The 21894-nt window shown below is 39.8% G+C and overlaps 1 protein-coding gene across 4 annotated transcripts in view; it reads left to right on the top strand.

Annotated features, from left to right (window-relative positions):
* The window catches only part of ARMH4 (armadillo like helical domain containing 4), a 139768-nt gene that overhangs the window by 86429 nt on the left and 31445 nt on the right, over nucleotides 1-21894 (top strand). For all 4 annotated transcript variants that reach the window (XM_075193144.1, XM_075193142.1, XM_075193143.1 and 1 more), the window contains one exon: nucleotides 20437-20468. In XM_075193144.1, coding sequence (XP_075049245.1) covers nucleotides 20437-20468 — 32 coding nt within the window. The remainder of the gene's footprint in view (nucleotides 1-20436; nucleotides 20469-21894) is intronic.

Consider the following 21894-nt stretch of genomic DNA (forward strand, 5'->3'; position numbering starts at 1 on the left):
GCATATCAATGATTTGATTGGCTACAAGTTGTTCTATCCCACTCAATTACAAACTGGAGCCCTAACGTATAAGCAGGAGATTTGAAGGGCAAATACAAATTGTGCTCTGATCCTAGTCAAATCCATCTTATAAATCCAATCCACAGTCCTTGTGATAGCTAATTATAAATATAGCTCATTACAGTGTATTAGATAGGGAGGAAAACATAAAAACACAGATCTACAGAAGCCATATATTATATATCTCTATCTACCTATCTATCTATCTATCTATATATATATATATATATATATATATATATATATATATATACACCTATATTCTGCTTCATTGCCACCTGTCTTCCAAGCAGAATTGTGGAAAACAGTGGACCCCCTATGGTTTGGTCATGCTTGAGAAAACGTTGCCTCTTTTGTTGATCGATGTGATATATTTAATACAAGTGTATATAAGGAAAAATATGAGCTATCCCCAAGGCACAGCTCAATGTCAGACATTCTACACAAGCTCATAAGTCATTTAATGCAAATTTGTTCTGAACGGAGAAGTTGCAGTCTGTTGTAAAACTTAGAAAACATTCACAGTCTCTGACTGCAGCATCAGCTCATAGCTCAGGACTTAGATGCTTTTTTGATTTTTTTTTTTTGTACAAGAAGGCCACAAGGTGAGATTTTGTGACACAATACCTTGAAAGGAATACCAAAAAGTAGACCAGATAAATGGGATACGTTCCTAGTATGAAATATTATATTATTGTTATTTCTGTATTCAGAGAATTTTCCTCTATACCTACTTGCACTTATCATCAACATTTATTTATATACTGCCAGCATATTCTGTAGTGCTTTACAAATGGGGACAAACAAAGTAATAAAACAATACTGGGTAATACAGACAGAGAGGTAAGAGGGCCCTGTTCCCAAGCTTGCAGTATTCTATAGGATAATGGGAGTCTGATACATGAGGTCAAGTTCCGCACATTACATATTTGTCCAGCCAGAATGCAGAGTTAGAGTGCCTAGTGGGCAATATCATTCAGTCACACAGCAATGTTGGTCAGGGGCCCAGAGGGTTGTAGTCTTGTGTGAACTGTGTAAAGGATGGTAATAAGGTAACCTAGGGAGGTTAAGAGGGTAGCTGAGGAATATTATAGGTTTGCCTGAAGAGGTGGAGACTGAGAGAGCGGCTCAGCAGAGGAAAAACAATTTGCAAGAAAAATCAATTTAGCTGCTGCATGCAAAATAGATTGTTGTGGTTTGAGTCTGGTTCGGGGAAACTAGTAAGGAGATAATTGCAATAGTCAGTACAGGAGAATGATGAATGCATGAATTAAAGTTTTTGCAGTGTCTTGTGTGAGATATGTGCGTATTCTGGAAATGTTTTTTAGATGAATGCAGCATGATTTAGATATAGAGTTGATGTGGGGAACAAAGGATAGTTGGCTGGTGGGAATATTATTAGCTCTGTTTTTGAAAGATTGAGTTTGAGTTGGCAGGAGATCATCCAAGATGAAATGACAGAAAGTTAGCCAGAAATGCAGGATAACACAGATGGTGAGAGATCCAGAGAGGATAGATAAATTTGTGTATCTCATGCATAGAGATGATACTGAAATCCAAAGAAGCTTATTTGCTTTTCCAAGATAAGTGGTGTAGATCGAGAACAGCAGAGGACTTAGTACTGTGCCTTGTGGTACTCCAGCTGATAAGGGAAGCAAAGCAGAGGTGGATCCAGACAACTTACTACTGAAAGACCGATTAGATAGGTAGGATGAGAGCCAGGATAGGACAGTGTCTTAATGGTGTATGGATTGTAGCGTTTTATAAGCTAAGAGTGGTCAGCAGTTTCAAATGCAGCAGAGAGATCCAGGAGAATTAGAAGAGAGTAATGGCCTTTAGTTTTAGTAGTGATTAAATCATTGACAACCTTAGACAAAGTCTCTGTGGAGTGTTGAGAGCGAAAGCTAGACTGAAGAGGATCCAATAGTTGTTTGCAGAAAGAAAGCATGTGAGGCCAGTGTAGGCAAGTCTCTCTAGAAACTTGGAGAGGCATGGGAACTGGGAGATTGGGTAGTAAATTGAGAGGGAGTTTGGGTCAGAATTTATTCATTTTAGAATAGGAGTAATCGCTGCTTGCTTGAATATTGAAGGAAAGTTCCCTACCAGTAGAGAGAGAGAGAGAGAGAGAGAGATTACAGATTTCAGCTAGAGATGGAATGAGTACAGGAAACGGATCTACTGATTTGTGAGGGAACAGGTTTAAGTGGACAGGAGGAGTGTAGGAAGATGAGAAGAGAGTAGATACTTCATCTTCATTTGTCAGATCAAATGAAGATGTCAGAGGGTGCTGGGAAGGAATTAAGGTGTTTACTAGTCCAGGAAGAGCATACCATATTCTGATGTTATCAGTCTTGTCTTTGAAGTAGGAAGCAAGATCCTGGGCACTGATAATAGTTGGAGGGTTTGGGGTGCGAGGGTTAAGAAGGGATTTAAATGTGTTAAAGCGTGTTTGGGGTTAGAAGCTTGAGCAGAGATGACAGATTGGAAGTATTTTTGTTTAACAGTGTCCAGAGCATTTCAATAAGAGTGGTAGATAGCAGTATATGTGAGGAAATCATAAGAGCTACGAGATTTACGCCAATGATATACTTTATGAGAACGTTTTTAAAGATTTCATGTTACGTTAGATGTGGACTATGAAGAGTCACTGGAGCCACTGTTGAAGATTAATTTCTGCGGGTGTGAGGAGACTTGGTAGAGTTTGACAGCAGAGAGGTTAAAGTACTAGATGTCGATCGTGTAGCTAATAAGGTGATGATCTTAGAGGGGGGTAAGGAGTGTTAAGGAATTCAGAAACTGAACATAGTCTAGAGAACACAAGATCAAGGAAGTAGCCATCCTGATGAGCAGAGGATTCAATCCACTGGGAGAGGCCGAGGGAGGAGGTTAGAGAGAGTAGTTTGGAAGCAGCATTGGAATGTGGTCTAGCAATAGGAATATTGAAATCACCCATGATATGGTGGGGATGTCGGAAAATAAGAAGTGAGGGAGCCATGCAGAAAAATAAATTGTTGATGTGCTCCATGGGGATGATAGATCACAGCAACACACAAAGATTAAAAATCAGAATAGCATGTACTTAAAAAGATGTGATCATAAGTGATGGGACGTTTGGTAGAACTGTGAATGTGCACTGTGGGGGGAGAAGTAGTCCAACCCCACCTCCTTGTCTACTTCCAGGTCTGGAGGTGTTGGTGTAATGGAGGCCACCATGGGAAAGGGCTGCAGGTGAGGCAGTATCTGATTGTGTGAGTCATGTTTCTGTTATTGCCAGAAGGTTGTGGTTGTTTGAGAGGTTTGTTACAGAGTGTGCATTCCAAAAGGCACATTTAAAGGACTTTTATAAGAAGAGGTGGAAGACAGGCGATGTGTTTGAGGTTTGTTAGATTACGGTGTTCTGAAATATGTGTATGGGGAAAGTGAGGGGGACATCGATTAGGTGATATATCACCAGCTAATAGAGAGAGAGAGAGAATAAGATAGGAAAGATGATTGTAAGATATGTGACCATTTAATTTCTGGTGACAGGATGAGGCTGTTCCAGTTAGTGAATATAAATAGGAAAAAAATGCGTGAGTGCTATATAGAGGTGAGTGGAGTAATGAAGGGACAATTTGAACAAAGGTGTGTGTTGCAGGTAGGTTGAGTATAGTTCTAAAGATAATGCCATGAAAGGAGAGTATGACAAGCAATTTGTTAAACATTTGGATTTTAGATTTCAAGAAACTGAGGGAAATAAAAAGAAATACCTAGTTACTTTGCCCATTGTAGCAAGAGAAGAAGTACAGAGTCAGGTTGAAGCAGATATAGCTTATGGCTGGATGTTTTCAATGTTTGTTCAGTTGTGATGTTTAACTGTGTTTTCTAAATATTTGTCCTGTTCATGCTCACAATTAGCATATGCAGATCTGGTGCTTGCGCCTCCTTACACTTGGAGAGGTGGAACGGGAGGGAAGAGGCTGACTAATGTTTTTTAGGAAGTGTTGGACATTATACAGCCGCCGGGTCCTGGTATTGCCCCCTTAATAGCATGAATGTAACTGTCGGCCTTTGAATTGACGTTAATGTCAGTGTCGGTATGTATAATTGCCTGGATTGTTGGCTGTCACCGTTTCATGAAGTCTGTATTTGCTGCATGTCGTAATAACAGCATTCACTATCTTCATGTTGCTCAATCTCACACCGGAATGAATTGCTTCGGAATCTCCTACCCCACCCATAGTTTACACTCCAAAAAAATGTTTCTCATATCCATAATGAATAATGCTGTTTATAGCATTGTCTTACGGCCAAAGTCTTTACAGTGTTTGGTGTGAACTCTTAGGTCTACTGAGGGTGCTTCTTTGGTCCATTCACATAAGCATTGCCCCTCAACTTAACGCACGATAGGAGCTTAATATATAGGAAATAGAAAATGAATATGAAAATATTTTTTTGTCTGTCAGCTATAATTATAGTTTTTACAGATTATAATCTGTAAATAAAAATTGGTCAGTTTTGTGATAAAATAATATTTCATAGACAAATAAGCTGGAGGCTGTAGGAACTTTATTTCATATAGAGATGCATTTGCCACCACAGTTTTACTGCATCAGTTTGATACGAGCCTCACATCATAACTCTGTTAGGGAACCTGCTCCATCCACTATCTAACTCTGTCTGTGGTTTCCTGCTTCCTTCTATTCCACACCTCCCCTGCCACATCCAGCACTGTCTTCACAAATGTCACTGCCCCACACTGGATCAACACAGTCATTAAGACACTTATCTCCTGAAATACAGCTGCTGCTGTTCTGCTAATCTAACGTTCTGATTGGATACAGCTTGTTCTAACCCCACCCACTGCAAAACTGAGGACATCCCAGAATAAGCAGCAGATACAAATTGAATAAAATAAGGTGTTCAGACTCAAGTCAAACACACCTTACAAATTAAATCTCCCAAAACACAGTGCCATTTTTTAATTCTTCTTTGGAATGGAAATTGTTGCTTAAGGTACAAGAAAAAGGATTGCAAATTTATATAAAGCTTAAGATATAGGTTGAGAATGGAAATATCACAAAAAAATGTTGCTTTAAAGTAAAGCTATTGTCAATCCAATATATTTTTTTTACAGTTTTTGAAACAAAGCTAAATATAAAAGATCATATTTTTTGTTGTTATACAAGCCCAAATTGCCGTAAACATTGTCAATGCAGCCAGAATTAGAAATTATACACACTGTATTATACACAGCACATACTCATGCCAGTTTTTAAAGCTGGTCCCACATTCCAAGCGTCCTGAGCAGTCAGATGCCTACGGCGTAAATGGACCAGTTAGTGCGGTCACAAGATAACTACACACACAGGCCAATAATCATCTTCTTCTGACCTTGTGACCAATTAAGAGCCTATCGATTCATTAATTTTAAATTATAAATAGACATCACAGTAACTTTTGAGCCACACACAATGTATGATGATAGGCCAATTGCCCAATATCGGCAGCAATATAACAGGTGTTTGGACAGAATTATACACATAAAGAAATAAAACTTCAAAAGTAAATAAAATTACCATGAAACCATCTCCATGTTACCCCTGAATTGTGTTATCCAAGGTTTGTGCCTTATTGTTCTGTATGGTTAATACAAACCTGTTCTAACCTGTGTGTGTTACATTTGATACTGCTGTTCATAAATACATTTAGATGTCCTCTTGCTATGCTGTGATACAGTGGTGGCTTGGAAGCAATGTAAGTTTTAGGATATGACTTTACCCAAACCTAGGCTCCCTGGTCATTGGTGTGAAGCATGTTTTTCATTTTTTTTCTGATCTGGGGAACGTATATCTCAGGTTAGTAAAAGGCACCTTTCTGATGGTTTCCATAGCAACTGCCGTATCTTGCAGTAACTTGCTGATCATTGCTGAATGGATTAAACTACCGCTACCATCAGCAGCAAGATGTCAGAGCACGGTTTACTATCAAGACACATAGCCTGTGACAACAGTTCAGAGAGTAATATCCTAAAGAGGTGGAGCAACAGATCAAACAGCATTTAATTAGACAACACAGGATTTTATTAATTAGCTGAACTACTATACTCAATCTGTGGCTGATCGCATTTATTCATAAAAGCTTGCAGTAACCCATAATATTTATATTCTGTGTTTGCTGCACCTGTTCTACTCCAGAGAATGTAAATAAATAAATATATTGGATATTGAATATTTAGCGGGTAAGCATTAGAGGTTTCCAGCTTGGTGAAACATTGCATATTAAAAATAATCTCTTTCTAAATTATGTTTCACAGAGAATAGTTGACATCCTGCTGCAGCATTAATGAACAAAAGGATCCACTATTTATTTTACTTTAGAGAGTGGTCACAATGGGAATTGTAGATAAAAGCTGATTAGTACTGTGTAGAATCCCCTGGATTGAGATTAATTGAATATTAATAGATTGTGTGGATTGCCTCTAAGTTAACGTTGAATAATGCGGCTTTTAAGAATCAATGTACATAAATGAAATGCTTGCTGTTAATTTTTCAACGGGAGCAGACAGAGGTGATTGATCGTTCAGCGTTTGTCTTATTTCATGGTACAGAAATGAAGAGTGGTAGGGGGTAGATACTTACAGAAAGACATAGATGCATGTGTAAAATAGTTAAATAGTTGGTAATAAAAGTATAGTGGAAAATAATAATATTGTGTTAAACAGATAAACACAAACACAACCATATTCTCATGAAGAACATTTGTTGCCTCTAAATGAGGTACTTATCTCTTTGGGGTCTAGAGTTTAACCATGGATCCCAGACCAAGTGGTATTTATCAATAGTTTGATGTAATAAGGCCATAATTCCATCCAATTTGGCAACAAAACGTACTCCATGTAATATTTAATTTAGGGTGGGGAGGGAGGATTGTTTCCAGTAGGGGGCTACCGAAAAAATACTACAAAAAGGTTTTTGGTTATGTTTATTGAACAGAGTAAACGTTCTGTTCAATAAATACTGCCAAGGGTAAGGAGTAACTTAGAATTAAAGAGCTTGTGAAAGTAAGGTTTCTACTACCTGCCCAATATAAAAATGAGGTAATTGGGCTTCTCTTATACAGTTTAGCTGGGTTCATATACCAATTTTATAGCAAACTGCAGTTCTTCACCCAATGAGTCCAGTGTCACATCTTGTAAATCCAGAGGTGGCTACAAGAGGTTACATAACTGCATGGATGTCCATTCCCCCAAATGTACCAGGTGTTATGTAGGTGACCACCAGAATCACAGTCAGGGCCCAGCTTCTGTAGAAATAGTAATGTACCGTCTGGAGAGTGGTGCGGCACTCATCTTCCTGTCCTGAGGCAGTGAGACTACAAGGTAAGCCCCACTTTAGGACACCTTGGCTCTAATTCATCAAAGATTGCAAAATGAACGCAGTGTGTATTCATCTACAAACGGATCTGAAAAAACATCTCTTGTTGAATATGGCTAGGTATGGTCCACTCTGACAGACACATTACACTGCGGGCTACGTACACTACATAGGTGGAATATAAAGTCCCAGGAGAACGCACAGGAAAACAGAAAAGAAAAAAAAAACATTTATTCTCACCTGTTAATAATTTAGGACCTGATTCATAAAAGAAAGTTATGCAAAACATTTAGTAAGTTTTCTTACTCAAGTTTTCTGGACAAAACCATGTTACAATGCAAGGTGTGCAAATTAGTATATTATTTTGCACATAAGGAAAATACTTGATAGCTTATTTGCTCCTGATTGCAAACACGTGTCCTAGCTTGCATACGCTACTGCCCTCACTGGTGATCAGCACTTACACCTGACCTGCAGCTTGTGCAAGTGATACAACTGAAAACCACAAACCTTAGAGATGCATAAAAGCTTGAATTGAACACTGCTGCAGACGCTCAAGCTTGGCACGCCCTTACGGTACATTGGCTCCATGCTCACGCCCATTCCCCTTCCTGTTCCACCCATGAAATCATAGCATGCTGTAAGTGACCTTTGCACTCAAAGATGACTTGCATACACTTACGTCCTCTAGCGTATAGTTCATTGCTGGGCATGCACAGTGCATTTTAATGCAAAATACAGCAAATATAGGCATTTACGTTCCTTAATGAATCAGGCCTTTCATGTTCCCTGAGGACTCAGTTGTTCTTAGCTCTCAACAACCTAGCAATGTGATGTTTGCTAGGCTGCTGAAATGTGGTAGTTCTTGGCCTACAAGCATCACTGGGAAAGTGTCTCAGGCCTAAGCAATGATGGTTTCCTTTTTCTTTAAAAAAAAAAAACATGCTTACCGGCACATTTCTCGGTCTTTGGGGACTGTAATTTTTTGTATAGAATCTGATGAGTTCAGTGCTCTGAGCCAAATTACTGGAATAGACAGAGCAAATAGTTAACTAATTTACCTGGGGTTACAGATACTGCAGTTCACTTGGATGTGAATATTATTTCTCCTGCTACTGTTTTCTAGATCTTATGCAGAGTGCTTCAGACTGATGATTTTGTCTTTAAAGTAATCCATTTCATTTAATGTGTCTGCCAAGAAAGACGTGACGTCATCCAGTATATCCATTCTATCAGTTAGGTCAGCAATACCTGATTGGAACTCGGAAATTGGCTATTTTTTATAGCTTCCACTTAACAGAGTTGTAGAAAATCCAGTAGATCAGCTTTGTGTGTTCTCTGTCAGATTCTGACTCCAGGGGTTCCCAGCAACACCAGGGAGACAGCGCCATGTTGAGTCAGAGGCTTTGTTACAGCGTACGTAAACTCCTTGTTCTGCATTTTGCGATCCTTAGGTAGCAACTCAAATGCTCCAGCCTTCCAGCAAAGATGTTGCATTATATATGTTTTGTGTGTGTGTGTGTGTGTGTATGTGTGTGTACATATATATATATATATATATATATATATATATATATGAGAGAGACAGAGACAAAGGGTGTGGTGTGTCACAGGCCTCTAAGAGAGGAGTTAGATATTCAACTGACAGTCTGCAGGACAAGGCAGCAGACAGTTACACGTCTGTCCAGCAGTGCACCTAATTTTAAGATACACAGGAAGAGGACATATGTGTGGCAAAATAATACTATAAAGTGTTATTTCACTTACATATTTTGAAGCGATTTGGAGGTATCTTTTTCCACAGCTAACAGCAGCTGACAGGGTGTGTCTGCAGTGAAACTCATCAAGCAGAGCCCCTGAAGAGAACTCCTCTATAAAGACCAGATGGAAGTGTCACCTGTCCATCAAGCTAGGGCTGTGGGAGGAGTATAATGCCTTTTAAGCCTAAGTTATTTATTATGCATATACTAGGGAGTTGGCCTCTGTTAACTTAGCATTAGGGTCACAAGAAAGTGTTTGGAAATTTGTGTTAGTCTGACAATAAAAGCAAAGTACAAGCAAGAAGTTGTTTGTATGTGCGTCATCAGAAGGGTGCTCGTGCCACAATCTATCTATCGATCTCATATCTATCTATCTATCTATCCATCTGTATATATCAGGCTGATCAGGTTGATGCTTGTACAGTGTCATTTGGGAATAGGCTTCTAGATATAAAGTAAAGTAGGACATAGCCCACAACAATGCTAGTTTTTATGCAACAGTTCCAGTTTACCATGGCAACGGATGCATGCAGTGATATGAAACATGACTGGAATGTGTCCTAAAGTGTTAATATTTGATATCAATGATGTGGGAAGACTTGGTGTAATGTGTTATTATTATTCTTAATATCTGACATATTATGCAGCTCTGTAGATAGAAGGGTTCATGATACAAACAAATTACGTACAATAATATTGGTGCTATCCCCTGGCGATCCACCAGTTTGTGTAACTTTGTGTAATGATATGCGGTAATGAAACCCAGGGTTATTTATTGACAATGTATCAGTGAGTGCAGTAATTCGGTTTTGTAATAAAATGTGACAGTTCTGCCTATGTTACCAATCTGTGTCATGTCTAAAGCTACAGACTGAAATAATGGCTCCAGTTTCATCATTTAGCAACTTGGGCCAATAGTGCGTCCTCTTAGTTTAATCTTTGTGAATGGTGCGTCTATGCAGCAGTGTTCTAAAAGATTTCACAGTGAAAAAACATCTATTTGCTGTCATGTGTATGTATATACTTGTGTATGAGAGTGCTGTATGATGCTTAAAGAGGTGTAAGCTAAATATTTTTGGGGCTGTTGGTGAAAATATGGCATAACCAGGTACTTGTATATTTATGCAGAATACTCTTGGCTAAATAGCCCCATTTTACAGTTACATAATAGGTTTGCTTCATATGTGGGAAAACTGACAGATGGAAGTGTAATGTAAAAACGACCCCTCATCCAACTGGCATTTATGAGAACCAGCACAATCAGCGGCTTTCCTATGTAAAACGCTTATTTATTGTGACTGAAGTAAACGCTACGCTTCATGTAACTCAATCCTATTTGGGAAACTGGTACTGTACAGTATTATAAGCAGGTAGCATTAGTAACCTTCAAATCAAGTCAGTGGCACTACAGAGAGAGGCATTATTTCACTATGCAGAATATTACATAAAAGGAAGTTTAATGGAAAAATAGAAATATATATATAAGTACAGTAAAACATCTTGGTTCATAGAATAAAAAAATAAAAATATGTGCATAAAAATGTATTCATGTATGCATATATTTCCCTATTCCATACAGAATAAGGTGAATAACCAAGATATCAGCATTAGTTATAATAATAAGTTGGATGTATGAATATGGTTGCATATAGTGGTATCTTTGATACTACGTCACAGTTGCCAACATTTTAAAAATAATTTCCTTTGTATATATTTAAGAACATCACACACAAATTCTCTCAGGGGACCTTGGGGCGCTGTAATTCCCACTATGTCATATTTACTGAATTTAATTATAGCATACTGTTTTTTTGCATTTTAACTACTCCCCTTTATTTGGTATCAAATTATAAATCCTATACAGTGTTGGGGAACAGACAGCCCTAGGGTCTTATCCGGACCTCTGTGCCTTCAAATTCAGTTCATTCCTGTTTTATTGTCAGGTCTGTTTGTTATGGCATATGAAACGTGTCTAAAACACCTGCTGATTTGTTATTACAGATAGGTGTCTCTTTGATTAAATGTGTTGTTTTAGCTTATTACTGACATTAAGGCCCCTGAAGTGTATCAGGTTGCCCATCACTGTCCTAGAGAATAGTGATGATAAGCAAGGTTTGGATGTACCATGTAATATAAAATACATTTTTATTGTGTTAATAATCATTAATAATGAAACGTTTTCAAAGGACATAATTTCCAAAAATAAATCTATAAAATCAGAGAGTGTTTCTGGGGTTGTCTTTTGACATTAGATGCAGTTGCCACTCTGTTACATCACTGGTATATAGTGAGCCCCACACTATATATATCATTGGTATATAGTGAGCCCCACACTATATATATCATTGGTATATAGTGAGCCCCACACTATATATATCATTGGTATATAGTGAGCCCCACACTATATATATCATTGGTATATAGTGAGCCCCACACTATATATATCATTGGTATATAGTGAGCCCCACACTATATACATCATTGGTATATAGTGAGCCCCACACTATATATATCATTGGTATATAGTGAGCCCCACACTATATACATCATTGGTATATAGTGAGCCCCACACTATATACATCATTGGTATATAGCAAGCCCCACACTATATACATCATTGGTATATAGTGAGCCCCACACTATATATATCATTGGTTTATAGTGAGCCCCACACTATATATATCATTGGTTTATAGTGAGCCCCACACTATATACATCATTGGTATATAGTGAGCCCCACACTATATACATCATTGGTTTATAGTGAGCTCCACACTATATACATCATTGGTATATAGTGAGCCCCACACTATATACATCATTGGTATATAGTGAGCCCCACACTATATACATCATTGGTATATAGTGAGCCCCACACTATATATATCATTGGTATATAGTGAGCCCCACACTATATACATCATTGGTATATAGTGAGCCCCACACTATATACATCATTGGTATATAGTGAGCCCCACACTATATACATCATTGGTATATAGTGAGCCCCACGCTATATATATATCATTGGTATATATTGAGCCCCACACTATATACATCATTGGTATATAGTGAGCCCCACACTATTTACATCATTGGTATATATTGAGCCCCACACTATATACATCATTGGTATATATTGAGCCCCACACTATATAAATCCTTGGTATATAGTGAGCCCCACACTATATACATCACTGGTATATAGTGAGCCCCACACTATATACATCATTGGTATATAGTGAGCCCCACACTATATACATCATTAGTATATAGTGAGCCCCACACTATATACATCATTGGTATATAGTGAGCCCCACACTATATACATCATTGGTATATAGTGAGCCCCACACTATATACATCATTGGTATATAGTGAGGCCCACACTATATACATCATTGGTATATAGTGAGCCCCACACTATATACATCATTGGTATATAGTGAGCCCCACACTATATACGTCAATCTCCTAACTTATGAGTCTATTTATTAAAGGGTGTAAAGTATATCTCCGTCGAAAACAGATGTTGCCGCCTGCGATGGGGCTTTGCCCTGCACATCAAGGGGGTACCACAGACAGGAGCACTCCTATCGCCAGTGGTGACCCCCGCCTGTGGTAAGAGTCTCTGAGTCTGCCAGAGATATCTTCCCCAAGCACAGCATGGAGAAGTATATGTAATAATTTTTTGTTCTGTTATCGCCATCTCAGAACGGCAATTGCAGAATATGAGCAATGAATAAAAATCTTTTATTCTTTTAATAAAACATTTTTCAATGGTCAGTAGTTTTGTTTTGTTTTTTACAGATTTTTTTTTTTATTCCATTTTTATGGCTAAGTGGATTTGGGGTTTCAGTTCCATGTCAGCTGACACATGCGCAGATCCATGTAACCTGGCTCTGTGAAGCGTGAGTTAACCCCTACCACTTTCTGACCCACTGAGCAAAGGTGTCCGTGGTTGGGGGAAAATATCGACTGTCCCACCTGAATGTTATTAAATACATCCAGTAGAACTGGTTGTTTATTTTCCATTTTAATTTATACTGACTTTCTTTCGTAAATGACTCATGGAAAAGCTTTGCCAGGTTTGCTTTGGATTCCTGATGCTGTCTGTTCCACCCAGGCAGAGTTGTAGACATTAGCTCCCTTATCTTAATGCCAACTCTCTTTTATTTTGCAAATGAGAATTTGAAAACCATTTTATTCATTCATCAATCTGTTCATTTTTATTTATTAAAATTCTCTTATAAACCTGACTTCTCTTGAGGATTAATCGGAGGAGATAATCCCACAATAAAAAGAAAAATAATGATTTTTGAAGATTTTGTACACCCTAGGACCTATTTAAAAAGACACGTTCGGTCTGTTTTATAAAGATTACAAAAGGGCTGGAAAATACTATTCTGTTGTCATGCAGTATTGTCACAGTACACTGGGCTACTTAAACACAAGTATTCAAGTAAGAATACTGCACTGAAACATGGGTCAAGCAAACTGTGACTACGCACATTCACAAACATGACCACCTTACTTGTCAGATTGCAACAAAGTGTACGTTAGCACGCGTACAAAAGGGGTTGTGATACCCCAAGGTCATGCCTAGAGCTTCTGAAGCACTGTTTGTAAAATAATAGCAATCATCTGATTGGTTTCTATTAGAGATGATCAGGCTCGGTTTTGCGAAAACCGAGCCCACCCGAACATCCCAGATCCGTGTAAGTACTTTCCCACTTCCTCAGATCTGAATCGAGGCAAAAAGTCATTGTTGCGTTGACGGATCTTGCAGGTTTTGGATTCCATAAGTACCTCTCTCCCCAGGAGATCCAGTGCCAGTGCTCACACAGAAACAGGGGTAGCAGTGTTCTTTCACTCTCCAGTCTCCAGTGACATTGCTCAGTGCCATTGCTCATACAAAAACAGGAGGGGTAGCAGTGTTTTTGTCACTCTCCAGTCTCCAGTGTCATTGCTCACACAGAAACAAGGGTAGCAGTGTTCTTGTCACTCTCCAGTCTCCAGTGTCATTGCTCAGTGCCATTGCTCACACAGAAACGGGAAGGGGTAGCAGTGTTCTTGTCACTTGACAAAAATTGACTGGAAATTAATGTTATTGAGGTTAATAATACTGTAGGACAGTGGTTCCCAAACTTTTGCAGTTCGCGGCACCCTTAGAGTCTCCACATTTTTTCAAGGCACCCCTCCAATATAATTATTGAGCAGTCCTGTTTTAGAAGTAGTTGTGTCAAAAAATTGTAATAAGTATTTAGGTCAGGACAGAAATACTTATTTAGTTGTATGCAAAAATGCCCCCTCTGCATCCAGACACTCTGCCCCCTCTGCATCCAGACACACTGCCCCCTCTGCATCCAGACACACTGCCCCCTCTGCATCCAGACACACTGCCCTCTGTCACACTGTCCCCCCTCCTCTGCTCTCTGTCACACTGTCCCCCTCCTCTGCCCTCTCTCACGCTGTCCCCTCCTCTGCCCTCTGTCACGCTGTCACTCTCCTCTGCCCCGCTGTCACTCTCCTCTGCCCCGCTGTCACTCTCCTCTGCCCCTGCTGTCACTCTCCTCTGCCCCTGCTGTCCCGCTGTAACTCTCCTCTGCCCCGCTGTCACCCTCCTCTGCCCCGCTGTCACCATCCTCTGCCCCGCTGTCACCCTCCTCTGCCCCTGCTGTCACCCTCCTCTGCCCCTCTCGCTGTCACCCTCCTCTGCCCCTCCCGCTGTCACTCTCCTCTGCCCCTGCTGTCCCGCTGTAACTCTCCTCTGCCCCGCTGTCACCCTCCTCTGCCCCTCCCGCTGTCACCCTCCTCTGCCCCTCCCGCTGTCACTCTCCTCTGCCCCTGCTGTCCCGCTGTAACTCTCCTCTGCCCCGCTGTCACCCTCCTCTGCCCCGCTGTCACCATCCTCTGCCCCGCTGTCACCCTCCTCTGCCCCTGCTGTCACCCTCCTCTGCCCCTCCCGCTGTCACCCTCCTCTGCCCCTCCCGCTGTCACTCTCCTCTGCCCCGCTGTCACCCTCCTCTGCCCCGCTGTCTCTCTCCTCTGCCTCTCCTCTGCCCCGCTTTCACTCTCCTCTGCCCCGCTGTCACTCTCCTCTGCCTCTCCTCTGCCCCACTGTCACTCTCCTCTGCCTCTCCTCTGCCCCGCTGTCACGATCCCTCTAACTCCTCTGCCGCGGGCCAGCCATATAAAAAAAAAAAGAAAGAACACAGTAACTTACCAATCCGCCGGGCGCCGGGACCCAGCAGTCTCCTCTCTCCCGCAGCAGCTGTCATTGAATATCGACGTCAGTAAAAGCTGCTGCGGGAGAGAGGAGTCTACTGGGTCCCGGCGCCCGGCGGATTGGTAAGTTACTGTGTACGTTTTTGTTTTTTTTTATATGTTTGGGAACCGCCGCTGTAGGAACACAAAAACTGCCAAATTGTGAATTTTGCATTTTTTAGCAATTTTTTTTTTTTTATTATTAAATACAGATCCAAAACAAAAACACATGAGGGCGGTTTTGCCAAAACACGAAGTTAATACAGATCCAAAACCAAAACATGTGGGTCAGTGAACATCTCTAGTTTCTATGAATTACTGCTTTCTGCTGTGCAACAATTTTTACCCTCCCTACTCACAGGTGGGTCTCTGACATCCACGTATGAGAAAAATGATGTCAAACTCAGACAATCGTGTTGTTTTGCACACAGTGTGTTCAATAGTAAATCATCATTTTTTTTTAAAGTAAGCAATGTTGCAGGATATCAGGATTTTTAACAAAACCAGACCACAGCCACCTCTAAACAGTGCAACATGCGCTAATACCGCTCATCATAACACCCAACATTGAAAACTGCAAGCTCGGGTCAAAGTGTTCCTGCTATACAAATAAAAGGGAGCATAAAATGGAAAGATTAAATTATGCAAGAAGAAGCCTGTTATCAATTTTTGCTTCTGTTTTCGTGTTAGGTATGAAATGATATTTAGAATTGTTCCCCTTATACAGTCTATCCCCCCTTCCTCTCCCAGCCACCATTTTTTCTATTTTTACCTGCACACTGAATTAAGTAGGCTAAAAAAAACATAACCACCTCACAGGCATAGATTTATTTTACAATTGGACAACTGCTGCTAAGTTGTATGGAACATAATTTTTCTGTTTACACAACTGAACACTATTCTGCAGCAAGGACTGTGTCACAGACGTATTTAAGGTCTTCTGCAGCCTAAGGGCATTATTAACAAAAATAACATCTCTGCAATATTAAATATTAACACAACTGTAATATTTCTTCAAAAGAGAAAGACGGAATGCCTTGTGGCTGCCGAAGACACTGTCTCTGTTTCACAATGAGGGCATTATAACATAATCATGTTTTTAGCATTTAGTGAAATGATGGAGCGTGTCCCAGTGGGAGAGACGTCAGCCTTACTACCCTGGAGCTTTTCATGACATTGCCATTGAAACTGAATAAATGTACAATAAGTATATCAGTTGTTTTCTTTTGCACTTGACTTTGGTGTCTGTCTTTATGTATTACCAGCACGGCTGTATGTAACAGTAACACTGCCCTAGGCATTGTGGTTGAATATGCCATCCACGTGTCTGTTATCTAACAACTCCTCCTCCTCCTCCATTTATTTTACAAGGAAACATAGATGGTTGGACATTATCATTTGTATCATTTGTTAATGTGTTTGTATTATGTGCAGAATTAAAAACAATAAAATAAAATTGTATCTATTACTCTGCTGTTATATACCTTATAAAAAGGCAGGGAGCTCAATACATAACTTGATTTAATATGAGTTTTAGACGTTTCTCTCAATAGAACAGTCAGGTGTTCTCAATGCTTCTTGATAATGTTCTGGTCTAATAAGTTTATGAATCCTTTTGAATATGCACTTATTATCCGGATGCTCTTTGATAACAAGATAGTGAAGTATTCTTCTTACTGTCCTTCATGTACCTTCTGAGTCGCCCCCAGAAACCTCTCTCTCCATCCCTTCCATTGAAGTCCATAATATCCATCTCTTTTCTCACTTCTTTTACACTGAGTCCCCCTCTTATTTCAGAGGATTTTAACATCCTCATCAAAAACCCTATTGGCGCTGCTGAGCTAAACTTCTCACATGTACTTCCTCCTGTGGCATCTCTAAGTGGACATCATCTCCAACCCATCATGATGGACACTTCTTGCACCTTGTGTTCTCTTATCTCTGCATAATCTCCAACTCTGCCTTCCCAGTCTCTGACCACCACCTTTCCTTACCTTCTACCTCACCTTGTCTCCTGCAGCTCCACCTGCACCTAAATCAGTATGCACTCGTTGACACCTGAACCTTAGTAATAGCACCATCCGCCCTGTTTCGGCTGGAAATATAGGGACATGCCATAGCAGGACGGGGCCCTTACAGCGGGGGTGGGCAGCACTGAATGATTTATATTTTGTATGATTTCTGACTCTCTGGTCCTGTGGACTTCACTGGTGCTTTAGTAAAAGGTGGTAGCGCGGAGGCTCCCTTCCCTAATCGGAGGCTCCCTTCCCTAATCGGAGCCTCGGGGGCTGGTCCATGAGGCCGCATTTTCCTGGGCTCTGTTGGTTTTGTAATACAGAAATTAATCTTGTACGTTTACATTAAATGGCAGCAGAGGACTGTGTAGGATGTTAGTTATAATCCTCAGAGTGCTATTAGTGAGGAAATAACACACACTTTAATAGTTAACTAACACTAAATGGCGATGGAGGGTGCAATTTTTCCAGGTCAACTTCCCCTCCCCTCCCTTGATTTTGGCCGCGCTATAAGAGGAACAGAGGAACCGTGGGGAAAGTGGCTTCATGGAGCAGTCCACAGGGTCCGGCTGGGGGGGGAGAGACACTGCACCACTTAATTTTACTAAGTAGTAGTGTAGCTTTACAATTCTGTCACAATACTGGGTTAGTTAGCACTGACATATCAGGTAACTCTTATTTTTGTATATTTTATTGTGGCAAGAAGTAGTGACGAAGAACAAAAGTTCACAGATGATGGATGCATTAAAGGGCTTGTTGCAATACCGTCTTGAACTGTCAGTGTATACTACACAGTAGTATACACTGACAGTTAACACCACACACATTGGTATTCTAAATAGAGTTACTAAAGTAGCTGCAGGTGCCCCTGCTAAATATCAAAGTACAAGGGATGTCATAACTACCTAAAATGCATTAGAATGAATTGCTCTGCTTATTGTCTACTTGACTTTCACAGTTTTTAAACACTGCAGGACTGCGTCAAAGGAGCGTCAGTGTAGCAGTCATGACCTACTTCGTCGTCCCCTTCTGGCATACAGACTGGAAGAGGGGCAGGTATTCTAAGCTGGTCAATCTGTTGCTGCAGGAGGTTGTGCCAGCAGGCAGGGCCTTTGCTGCCAACCTAGGCAGTTGTCTAGGGCACCAATGGTTAAGGGACGCCTAAAACACTGAATCAGTGAAAAATGTCACTCATTCATTGATATTAATGTGCCCACGGTGTCCCCACACCCAGTGCTGGTCGCTGTTAAGAAGGAATAGCAGTCAGCAGCTTCTCTCAGGTAAAGATGCTCCCTGCTGCTCCTCCAAGTCAGTGTTACACTAGGAGTGTGGTGCTTGGCTATGAAATCACAGACAAAGACACACACTCCCAGTCTGAAAAGAGGAAGATGCCTCTAAGGGGGAGAGGGGGGTGTCACCTAGGGTGCCCCCAGTGCAGTCCTACACTGCCTGGAGAAAGGGAGCATGGTTATATTTATGGGGATGGGAGGTTTAAAAAAATATTTCCAGCTATTTCTGTTGACCAAAAAAAAGGATTGTCTTCCAAAGACGGAAATTTGGAAGGAATCTAATTCACGTGTAACAGTTTTTAGAGCAAACTTGTGGGGCAGCACGGTGGCGTAGTGGTTAGCACTTCTGCCTCACAGCACTGGGGTCATGAGTTCAATTCCCGACCATGGCCTTATCTGTGAGGAGTTTGTATGTTCTCCCCGTGTTTGCGTGGGTTTCCTCTGGGTGCTCCAGTTTCCTCCCACACTCCAAAAAACATACTGGTAGGTTAATTGGCTGCTAACAAATTGACCCTAGTCTGTGTGTGCCTCTCTCTGTCTGTGTGTGTGTATGTTAGGGAATTTAGACTGTAAACTCCAATGGGGCAGGGATTGATGTGAGTGAGTTCTCTGTACAGCGCTGCGGAATTAGTGGCGCTATATAAATAAATGAGGATGATACTCTGGGCCTGAATCGTTAAGGAACGTAAATGCACAACGCATGCACAGAACAGGACTATACGTTAGTGAACGCAGCCATGTCCAATTCACCTTTCAGCACAAAGGACTTTTACTACATCCTACAATTTCATGGGTGGAATGAGGAGGGGAAGGGGTGTATGCACGTAGTCAATGTACAGTAAGGGTGTGCCATGCTCGAGCGCAAGCAGCATTGTCAGCTTTGGGCATCTCAAACTTACAGGTTTTTTGTCGTATCACTTGTACCATCAACAAGTATGGTGTAAGTGTCGATTTCTAGTGATGACAGTCGCGTATGCATGCTAGAAAATGTAATTGCAATCATGATCCAATGTAAGAATGTATTTTATTGACAGTAGAAATTCATAACATTCTAATAAATGTATTTTATGGAGAAAAAGAAATGGAAAAACAAAACGTATCTATACATCCTCTACTCATTGAATATGGATATGCATCTGCACAATGGACATGTGCTTTTTAAAAAGCGCACATTATGTTCATTTTGCGTTTGTTAAAGAATCAGGCCCTCTGTGTTTTCTAATTAAAAAAGTACACAGACAAATTCCATCTATAATATACATGCTGCTACCAATTCATAACATTGTGATATTAATGAATGCAGTTTATCGTTAATGTATGGATTATTTTCCTGCCTGCTCAATATTGTTGTAACATCATCTTGGGTAATTTTGGGAGATACAATAAAATATTACAGTTTTATGCAGTTCACCATCCGGCTCATTAAATAAAGTGTATTTAGGCAGATGTATTATAACCAACACAGTTTGAGACTTTCCCAAAAAAAATGTATTCTGCTGGCTTTTGGTTTTGCAATTAAAATTAATGGTCGCTCTTTGTTTTCTACAATTAAGATTTAATGTTTTGCGGTAGATTTGTACTAAAGATCATTTATTATTTAAGCATTTTGTAAATGCCTTGGCTAACCTGCATGCTAGAAATATTTATAAATGTTATATTCATTGGTAATAGTTATTTTTTTCTCTTTTAGTGAGAAGTTGGATGGAAAAACTGAAAGATAAGGTAAGTTACCATATTCTTCTGCTTATAAGACTTATCGGATACAACAATATGTTAGAAGAAAAACACAGAATAAAATAAGCCTAATGTGTGCATTATCCTGCAGAGAAACAGTCACAGATAATGCATATATGAAACGACACATACTATGCACACATTTATACGGTATACGCATCATTCATACATTACACACCTCATCATTTATAATTGCCTCCAGTGTGGGTCTATTTTCTTGCCTATCACTGTATTGGCCCTTAACTGTAGTTGTTTTTAGTTTTATTGTATTGTAGCCTGTTACCTTGCAATATAATGATATGCAAAACATAACAATTTATTTAAAATATAATAGAATATAATAAATAAAATATAATAAAAAATATAATATATATACAATATATATAATAAAAAAAATATATATATATATATATATATATATATATATATATATATATATATATATATATAATACTACTTATATTATCTGTAATAATGCCATTGTCTTACATTCAGTAAGATGCTAGAGATGCCAATTAATGATTGGACAAAAGGTGATCATGTGATAACGTTACTAAGAATCAATGATTAGCTACTGGGCGGCGGTCACCTGGTGACCATAAACCAGTATTAATAGTGACCACTACTTGTTAATAAACTTACCCACTGACGAAACCGCAGTGATAAGGAGGCAGAGAAACATATACACACTTTCCTGTTGCCGTTGTTAGAAAGCCTGGAGCAGAGTGACACAAGTTCAGCAGAGTGTGGGGTTCCGTAATCTGGTTCATAGCACGAACATTTGATTACTCAGACGTCAGCTGGAACCACTGGTTTTGATACTGCTGATGAAAAAGGTGGGCTCCTTAACAAATACTTGCGCCTGGAAATATTACCCCATGTCTGGCAGACAACTATTCAGCATAGTATATGTGGATTTCCAAGGAATATCTGCCAATCAGCACTTGAATGTCAATACACCTGTATCTATTTGCATGTGCTGCTATACTTACGCACTCAGATGAGAGCCACTGAACCTTAAATTAATTTGAACCTTAAAATGAATACTAGCTTTTAACTTTATCTATTCAGATAACATTATTACATATAATATGAGTATTATATATAGTATATTGATTTTAAAGATTATGTTATTATATTTTGTGTTTTTACTAGATTGTTATATTTTGCATATCAGCGCTTTCATCTTCAATATATTATCTTTGTGGCACATCATTTTAGTGGGTTTCAGCAGCCTTCAGTATTGAGAGCTGCAGAGTTGCAAAGGGCACTATTAGATTAATTAGCATATATAAGACAAATTGATAGCGCTGTGTTACCTTGCAGCCCTGTTTCCTTGGCATGGCTGCCCTGGTCTCAGTACCCATGTGGTGACGTGTTCTAATATTAGTCTTAGCATAGGGAAATGACCCAA

The sequence above is a fragment of the Mixophyes fleayi genome, chromosome 12, assembly GCF_038048845.1.
Source record: "Mixophyes fleayi isolate aMixFle1 chromosome 12, aMixFle1.hap1, whole genome shotgun sequence".
In the NCBI taxonomy this organism is placed as follows: domain Eukaryota; kingdom Metazoa; phylum Chordata; class Amphibia; order Anura; family Limnodynastidae; genus Mixophyes; species Mixophyes fleayi.